At 51.2% G+C, this 9,131-nt stretch overlaps 1 protein-coding gene across 1 annotated transcript in view; it reads left to right on the forward strand.

Annotated features, from left to right (window-relative positions):
* Positions 1 to 9,131, forward strand: part of KDM2A (lysine demethylase 2A) — a 46,397-nt gene that overhangs the window by 20,596 nt on the left and 16,670 nt on the right. Inside the window, exons 4-9 of the mRNA XM_035897992.1 lie at positions 1,289 to 1,335; positions 1,709 to 1,887; positions 3,531 to 3,637; positions 4,218 to 4,311; positions 6,891 to 7,044; positions 8,867 to 8,982. Coding sequence (XP_035753885.1) covers positions 1,289 to 1,335; positions 1,709 to 1,887; positions 3,531 to 3,637; positions 4,218 to 4,311; positions 6,891 to 7,044; positions 8,867 to 8,982 — 697 coding nt within the window. The remainder of the gene's footprint in view (positions 1 to 1,288; positions 1,336 to 1,708; positions 1,888 to 3,530; positions 3,638 to 4,217; positions 4,312 to 6,890; positions 7,045 to 8,866; positions 8,983 to 9,131) is intronic.

Consider the following 9,131-nt stretch of genomic DNA (forward strand, 5'->3'; position numbering starts at 1 on the left):
CGTGCTCTGCCAAGTCGGTATGACTGTGTTCTGTCCGCACTGTTCTCTACGTGCAGTGAGAAGTATCTTCCACCTCGGTTATATTGTTCTTGCTTAGTCTGTTTGGACTTAAAATGAGAGGACTGAATTGGCTGTAGGTGATCACAATTCAACCAAATGTCTGGCAAGTCCTGCTGCTGCTTTGATGCAACATCTGGCTGCGCTTCTTTCCAAGTAATACAGGCATTTATTGCCAGACTCTCAAGCAATTTGTAGTATTTCTGGCATTTTCCAGAATTCCAACCTGATTTGCCCAACATGGTTACTTCTAAACTGCCATTTCTCTCTTGCTACAATAAGTCAATGAAGGTTTATAGCTTGGAGTGTAAAGCTGTACTGATGCAGGACTTTGTGCTGGTTTATAACGTCCGTATAAATATGCTATGGGGTGGTAGATGTAGGTTTAAGGCAAGTAATGTTACATCAAAACATTAGAGCTGTCTTACAAAATTAAAAAAAAAAAAATTATCTGATCCAGTGTTTCTGCTGGGTTGGTGTTTTTTGGTTGCAATTAGTACGAAAGTTAGAGGAATAAATTAGCCCTAGCAAACTTTGTCAGAGCCAGTATCAAGCAACACTGCTCTTTACTTCCTCAGCTGGCTGTGAAGGGACGGGCAGCACCTCATCCAGTGCACGATGTACTGTACCGTGGTGAATTAGATCAGAAATCATGCCAGGCTCCTGCTGGGTGACTTGGGAGGGCACAGATTTGATACTGAGGATTACAGCGGGGGCAAAGCTGGATTTCTCCTGAGTTTTTGGTTATTTCTCTGGGTCAAGAGCTGCTTGAACGGCTGCCTGCCCGTTCTGCCTGTGACAGCAGTGTTTGTGCAGATAAGTATGCCAGTACAAACAGCTAGAGTAGTTATGCTGTGTCGGTGAAATCTACTGCTTGTACTGGTCTGGCTGTGCCCTTTACATTGGGATAACTCATACGAGCAGTCTTTAAAATGAGAGCTAGGGTTGCTTAGCTCAAGGCCTGCTTGCTCATTTGCAGGAAGCCACTGTACAACATCATGTGCTGGAGATGGTGTATCCTATTCCCAAATTCCATAGCCAGAAGTTAGGTCCAAGTGTTGTACCCCAGGCCTGTGCCCCCAGACACCTAGTTGCGTGGTCTCCACCCTCATTCAGGAGGTGAAAAGCAACACAGTAGTATCTTCAAGGTGTCAATACTGGGGTTACTGGTGGGAAGGGTCTGCAACCAGAAGCACTTCATGATTTCTTTAGCAAGGTCTTTGTCCTGCAGGATGCCAGATCCGGACTTCAGCGTGAATGATGTGCGGCTGTGTGTTGGTAAGTAAGTGTCTGGGGACCACAGTGCGCTCCTGCGGCGCCCTGGGCAGACAGGGAGCAATGGGGAGAGTCATCGGGTTTATCAAAGCTAAAGGTTGGGCTTTGGGGCTCCCCCAGTGTGCAGCTGGTTGAAACCTGAGCCATCCTTTGCCAGTGGATCACAACTCTTGCCTGCTTGAGGAGTCTAGTTTGACCTGAAGCAGCTTCTGTTTCGGTGTGGGTATGGAAGAAGATGCGGGTATGGGAGAGGCCAAGGCGTCACACATGGGTGGATGGGTTCTTTGAGGAAGGGTCCCATGTCTCCTGAAGTGTCTCTTCTGGGTGGTCCACTGTGCACAGGGACAGTTCCAGTGATGTCTGTCTGTTCTGGCAGGGAGCCGACGGATGGTGGATGTCATGGATGTGAACACGCAGAGGGATATTGAGATGTCCATGGCGCAGTGGGCACGCTACTATGAAACACCGGAGGCCGAGCGGGAGAAACTTTATAATGTGATCAGCCTGGAGTTCAGCCACACCAAACTGGAGAACCTGGTGCAGAGACCTGCTACGGTGAGCGTGGCTCTTCCTTCTGCAGGAATGTCCTTTCCCTCGTGCTTGTGGTCCTCCATAGGCAAGGTGCAGCCTGGCACTTGAACGCGGGAGGAGGGGGGCTGCTCGTAACATGCATGGGCTCAGCCAGGGACATCACTGCTGTGCTCTGGGAGCTGCTGGAGCTGATCCTGTGTTTGAGTCGGACCTCATCTGCTGTAGCTGATCTTGCAGTCAGGCTGGGGCTGCCCGGCCTACGCATCTGGATCTCGGCTATAGTGACCGCAGTCAAGTCCCTGGCTGTCATTCTGCAGAGAGCTGTCTTGTTGACTAGCTGCCAGCAGTTCGAGAAATGGAAGTGATTGGCTGAGGAATAATTAGAGTGAAGTAACCTGCTCCTGCTGGCTGGTGATCAAGAACAGGCACAAAGTTTGAACAAGCACCTGAGTTTGCGTAGAGAAGTCAGATTTGTGCTCAGCCACAGTGAGTGTTGGGGACAGGATGGGGGCGCTGGCTTCCAGCCCCTCCCAGTTAACCGATTCCACTGCCTGCCAAGACCTTGGCTGTTGTTCAGCCTTGGGCTTACCTTCCCTCTGTGCTGTGCACTGCTCTGCTCTGATGCTTGGTGTAGAGCCCTCTCCTGCATCCCGCAGCGGTGTTCGGCTCCGTTGTGGCCAAAGAGGAGGGGCAGGGCAGGGGTGGCTTGCCACAACGCATGGCCAGGTGTAAAACTGCAGCAGGGCCTAAATCAGGCAGCAGAGCTCAGCAATGCTTGCTGCATTTTGAGAGGGTAGCTAAAGCCTGGATGCTGGTTGAGCTTTGTGGTTTCCTTGGTGTTTGGAAACCATGGTCCCGTTAGGACAGCAACCCTGTGTTCAGCTGGGACTCCAGAGGGTCGTGCAGCTTGGCAGAGGGGGTTTCTAACGCAAAGTGCCGAAATCTCTGAGGGCAGAGGAGGCCAAGACTGGAGGTGTGTGGGAAGCGGGGCAGGAGGCTGTTTGGCAGGGGGAAAACTTCCTGGAGTGTGGAAGCTGGGATGGACATCCCAAACTCCCTCTGCAGCCCGTGGAGAGGAAGGGGCAGCTCTGTAGGGCCATTCATTTCTCTCTGATAACTGTAGAGGGAGCCCGGACATCTCTGCTTGCTCTGGCTGTCCTGAAGCTTAGTAAGTTGAATCCCACCCTAGGCAGATGCTGCCCAGCTTGTTTTTTATATGAGCATAGCAGTTCCTGCCTTAGCCCCTAAGTAGAAGACCAGCATCCCAGTACCCCGCTTGGGGTCTTGCTGTGGTGTTTGCTCTTTGTACAGTGAGCCTCTGAATTCACACAACAACCGGTCCAAAGTGCTTTACATGTGTGGTCAGGAAGGTTGCTGGGAATGGAGAGGCCAAAAAGGGGGGGGGGAATCACAGTAATTTAGCTTACACCAGGGCTTCCCTCCCTTCCTTGCTCTCAGCTGGGGTGGCCGGCAGTCTGTGCGCAGCACCGCAGTGGCTTTGGTGGGCCCAGTGCAACCCTGCATCCCACAGCTGCCCAGCCATATGTGAGCTGTGGGCTCAGCAGGCAGGCAATAGGTGTTTGAGCTTCCAGGACAGCCTGGGGGTAGCGAAAGGGGTTACTGTGCCCCTCTCATCTCTACTCATGTCTCCCACCTTTCTGCTGTAGGTGGATTTGATTGACTGGGTTGATAACATGTGGCCCAGACACCTGAAGGAGAGTCAGACAGAGTCTACGAATGCTATCCTGGAGATGCAGTATCCAAAGGTGCAGAAGTAAGTGACTTCCTGAGCTGTTCCAGCGGTGGCAGGCAGCAAAACATCTCTTGCAAGAAAACTGCCTGAGGGAGATGCAGTTGTACCAAGGGGAAGCAGAAGGAACAGTCTCCCTGTTTATTTAAGCGGTTGACACTTGCAAGGACACTGCAGTTAGTTATTTAAGCCCCTGCCGAACGCTGTGTGGAAGGGTAGTCGCGTGGCTTCTAGGAGCTCACTGTGCTTTGGGGAAACTCTCGGTGCTCACCACCTTGAGACATCTGGAGTCGGTTGAGCTGCTAGGCGCTGCCCGTCCTGCCCCGTAGGCCAGACCTCTGACATGGGGGGCCTGCGTGAGGATGAAAGCTCTCCTCTTGCCTGGACTAGATCTTTTTGTGGGGATGTGATCCAAAAGCAAAGTGAGCTCTCCTGCAAACCACCACCTCCCTGCAGCTAAAGTGCTTAGCACTGCAGTAATTGGCTTCTGGCACTGCTCTGAGCCATTGGCCTGGGTCTGGGCAGCCTATTCCCTTTGAACACTTCGTATCTGCTCTCAAATGTGGATCACCACTCATTTTCACCTTATCTTGTTTTCCACCAGATACTGTCTGATGAGTGTCAAGGGCTGCTACACAGATTTCCACGTGGACTTCGGTGGTACTTCTGTGTGGTACCACATCCACCGAGGGGGAAAGGTAGGAGGACAATCCCTGTTGGGAAAGTTACGGATGCTTTAGGAGTGGCTTTTAGTCTATTCTCTTGTCAGTCCTTGAAGGTGCAGGTCCAAGAAGTCTATCCACCCTAAACTTGTTTATCTGTGGTTCTGGGAAGTAGTTCAGGCCCTCAGAGGTCCACCAGGCACAGGCTGAAAACCCATGCTGTAGAGATGATGCTGAGACAACCTTCTAAATGGCTAAATGACGTAAGGTAGAGTAACCCAATTGATCCAGTGCCTTGGGCTTGTGAGAGATCATTTGGGCGCGTGGCTGATCACCTCATGGTGTGGCACAAATAGCACACTGGGAGCAGCAGCACATGGAGGAAAGGTAATTGAAGATGAATGGGAGCTTTTCCTAAAGCGAAGCTGTCCAGGGTTTTTTAAATAGCCAACAGATTTGTGAGGGATCACCTTAAAATGTCAAGTGATTTCAAAAGCAGAAGCCTTTGAACTGAAGGTTAGTGACAGGTCTTCACTGCAAACCCCTTGAATGGTTTCTGTTGAGAAGTAGCTCTGAAACCGTGTCAGATTTGAGCTGCTTGTCTGGAGCCACTTCCTGTAGCTGAGCTCAGCCCAAGATCCGAAAACTGAACCCCAAGCTCACAGAATTCCAGAATGGCAAGGGTTGGAAGGAACCTCAGGAGATCACCCAGTCCAACCCCCCTGCTAAAGCAGGTTCTCCTAGAGCACGTTACACAGGACTTCATCCAGGCAGGGGTTGAATATCTCCAGAGAAGGAGACTCCACAGCCACCCTGGGCAGCCTGTTCCAGTGCTCTGTCACCCTCAGAGTAAAGAAGTTTTTCCTCAGGTTCAGCTGAAACCTCTTATGTTTCAGTTTGTACCCATAACTCCATCGAGTTTGAGTTCATCTGGTTACAGACTTCATCAGAGTCAAATGTTTGTTCCCTGATGGGTGTCTTCCAGTTACAATTGTGCCGGGATTTCCCTGTGCCAGGCATCTGTCACCCCAGCTGTATGTTGTACCGGGGCCTGGCATGGAAGAAATCTCTCTTGAAATGGCTTCTGGGAAGGTGCCAGTCCTCCCGCTTGCCCTTAGGCTGGGTGAGCTGCACCTCAAGCTCCCTTTAGAGGTGGGGTGTTGTATTGGTTCTCTTTCACAAAACAGATTGGTAAGAGTTTGGGTGCTGTATCGCTGGCGGGGCTAGCTAGTGCTTGAACAATTAAGTCAGACACCCTGGGTAGCCTTTCCACCGCCCTAGAGAGCGTGGTCATGTTCAGAGCATGACCCTTGGTCAATATGAAGTCCTTGCTGGGAAAGCCTCCTCTCTGACTGTCGTTGGGTGGACGTGCCCATTGTCACGGGACTCGGTCTATGCTTTAGCATTACCACCACAACAGCGTGGAAGAGCTCGTATTCAAATTTTTGCTAGCTGCTAGTTGTCAGCTCTACTGTAGTCGAGGAAATTTCGTACTGCTGTCTGGGGAGGGCAGCGATGCAGACACTCATCATAGTACAGTTGAACCGATGTGGTCAGAGCAGCAAAATCTGGTGGTCACTCAGCTTAGTATTATTAGGAAAAGCTAATGTGGAGGAAGGTATCCTGTAGCGCAGAATTTATCAAAGGCAGGTCCCACCTCTTGTCCAGTGGAATGCACCTAGCCCCTAACTTAATCCTTGTGAGCAATTAGAGGAGGCTTCACTGTTTCTGATGAAAACCATCAGCCGTCTAGGGCTGAATTCATCAAGGAGCCAGGAGGTAAAAAAGGCTGCCTGGGGTGGTTGGACATTTCCTGAGAAAGAGCCTTGGACAGCCTTAGGATAGGGAGCCCTTTCGCTCATGACTGCTGTGAAGGAACTGTCCGTGAAGGCGGCTGGGCGGGCTCACTCCAACAGTCAGTAAAGGCAGAGCTCTAGGGAAAAAAAACCCTCCGCTTCTTTAGGACAAGTCCTGGGCAATTATTCCATCCAATCTTTCTCCACGTAGACTAGTTTCAGGGAAGGCAGCAAACTCTGCCCCACCTGAAGAATTTGGGCTTTTCACCCACCTTCCCTTGCAAAGGAGATGTAGCTGCCAGACTTCTCCAGCGATTCCAATGGTTTGTGGCTCCAGTGCTTTCCCCCAAAGGACGAGCTAACAGTCCCTGAAGAGCCTAGTTGGGGATGGGTATCTACGTGCCACCTGCATTGCATGGAGCCAGACAGGTGCAGATCTCTAGTTCAGTTATAGCTCTTACTGGCGTGACAGAAACACCCAGGTAAACACCTCCTTTGTCTTGAATGTTCTGGTGTCTTCAGTGGGCTCTGGGTCTCCTCACACTGATAGTGTAAATAAAACCTTACAAAGCATCCCAAGCTCAGTCTGCCTGTGGTGGTGCTGAGTGCGTCGGGTCAGGAAGGACCTTGTTCAGCAGCTTGCCCTCTCAAATGGGACAGTTTAGGTCACTTCTGGAGATTTGCATCCTCTGTGGGTGGGGAGAGGAAGAGATTTAGATGTCTGAAGAGGGAGCAGGGATGGTTTGGAAGAAGCAGGAGGGTAGTCGGTTGCTGTTAATTACGTGATGACTTACATACATGTGTTGTCTTTACTTGCAGATCTTCTGGCTGATCCCTCCTACGCCCCAGAACCTGGAGCTCTATGAAAACTGGCTTCTCTCAGGGAAGCAAGGAGATATTTTTCTTGGGGATAGAGTGTCAGAGTGCCAGCGCATTGAGCTCAAGCAGGGCTACACGTTTGTCATCCCCTCAGGTACCGCAGGGTGGGCAGGCATGTCCTTGGCTTTGCCAAGGTTGTGGTGAAACTTGTGGGGCACAAGCAAGATCAGAACAGGCAGGGTTTAGTTTTCTCCCTCGTGAGTAACTGGAAGAGGGAGGTGCGATGTGGCTTCGTCCTCTTGCTTGCCAGCTCCCAAAACATGCCTGTCATGGCACTGCAGATCCAGCCCAAGCAACAGGAAAGCTGTGGCTGGCTCACATCACGCTTGATCAGTTGATCAAGGAGGCCTCCCCAGAGCCAGACATGTTGACATGCGGACCAGTGCACCTCGAGGACAGAGGCTGGCCCAAGGCAGGACAGCTCCTCAGCGTCCTGGGTCTCCTGTGAAGTCTCTGCAGAGTTATGTTCAAATTGTGAAGCAAGGAAGGGAGCCAGTGTGTGAGTTTAAGGACCGAGGTGACTGCTCTGGACAGGAGGAAAGACAACCAAAGTCTACATAATAGGAGAACTGGAAAGCACATAGCTAGAAGCGGATGTTGGAAATTGCTGAAACCCAGTAAGGAGCTGGGAAGCAGTAAGGTGGAGAGGCTTGCAGGTAACTGCTTTGCAGAGGGCTTGGGTGGGGAGACTTTGAGGTTGGGAGTGGGAACACTCTCAAGAGTTAAGAGGAATCTTTAGCCTGACTTAAATTAGTAAGCAGAATAATTGGAGGGCGTCAGCAACGTCTTGCATGCCCAGTACAGTGCTGTGCTAGAAAACAGCAAAGGCAGAACAGATGAGGCAGATGAAACAGCAGCTCAAATTGGTTGTTTGCAGGGACTGGCTCGCAGCTTTTTAGGATGTGATGCAGACCTGGGTTGCCTGCAAAATGTTGTGCTTGCACTAGGGAATACTCCTTTCTCCTTGTAAGGTGGAAGATTGTTGGACCCCTTTCAAGGCCTCTAATAAAGCTGTTGCGTAAAAATTGTGTCCGTAAAACTGTCTCGGATGGCAAAGGATGCTGTAGCCTGTTTTTTCATCTCCCGACAGCAGTGCAGGAATAAGCTGTGTTGTACACGTGTACCCCTGTAGCTCACAGCAAGACCAAGAACAAAAAGCACCAGGGACTGCACGAGTCACTCCTTTGTATCCTGATACCACGGCCGACGCTTCTTTTGAATTGAGCACCCTTGCCCTAAGGAAACCCACGCTGGAATTCCCAAAATGTTGGGCTTGGCTGGATTGCCTTGGAGATAACTGAGACTAGAGTTGCTTTGAGAGTTCTTCAATTGTTGAACAGACTTTGGAAGACTGTTTTCCTTGCTGCTGGTGTTCTTAGGCTTAATGCAGCCAGGAAGCAACTTCAGAGAGACACCAGGGTGACAAAAAGCTGTGGGCAGGAGGTGGAAGCTGGCACGTGTGCCGCCATGGGAGGATGCAAGACCAGGCCCACAGGGGTATTTAAGTGCCTAAGTACAAATCCGTCTCTAGCTCTTAGATGGGTCAAGTGAGCTGGGTATTGAGTAATTCAGCTGTGACGCTTCAGGAGGGGTGGGCATTGTTGCTACAATACAGCAATGTCCGCCCTGCTCAAAGAGTCTACGTGGTCCCATCCTAGCCCCCTGCTGCTTCCAGGGCTGGCTGACGTGACAAGGGGTCTGTGTGCTTGCAGCTAACCTGGAGGCAGGTTAAGGGTGCAGCTGTCAGGGTGGACTTAGCTGAGCAGCATGAAGCTTGCGTAGATTTGAGAGCCCCGCTCTGAAGAGCACAGTAAGAGATTGCAGAGGAATTGGAATTAGTAGGGACGGTCAGTTGTGAGACCTTGATCTCACCTAGTTGCTCAGAAGGATTCTTCAAACTCTGCTTTCTCTCCAAGGTTGGATCCATGCTGTGTATACTCCCATGGACACACTGGTTTTTGGAGGCAACTTCTTACACAGCTTCAACATCCCTATGCAGCTCCGGATCTACAGCATCGAAGACCGCACGCGGGTAAGGACCTGTGGGAGAGCTGGGAGGACGTGGCCTCCTGGGATGGTGGGGAGGGCGCAGCCAAGAGCGGTGGTGTGCAGGCAGGCAAGTCGAGTCTTGCCCTGTAACAGATTACTTGAAATCCCGCTGCCCGTAAGCAAGACGTCCTA

Source organism: Egretta garzetta, unplaced genomic scaffold (genome assembly GCF_000687185.1).
Source record: "Egretta garzetta isolate BGI_Z169 unplaced genomic scaffold, ASM68718v1 scaffold997, whole genome shotgun sequence".
In the NCBI taxonomy this organism is placed as follows: domain Eukaryota; kingdom Metazoa; phylum Chordata; class Aves; order Pelecaniformes; family Ardeidae; genus Egretta; species Egretta garzetta.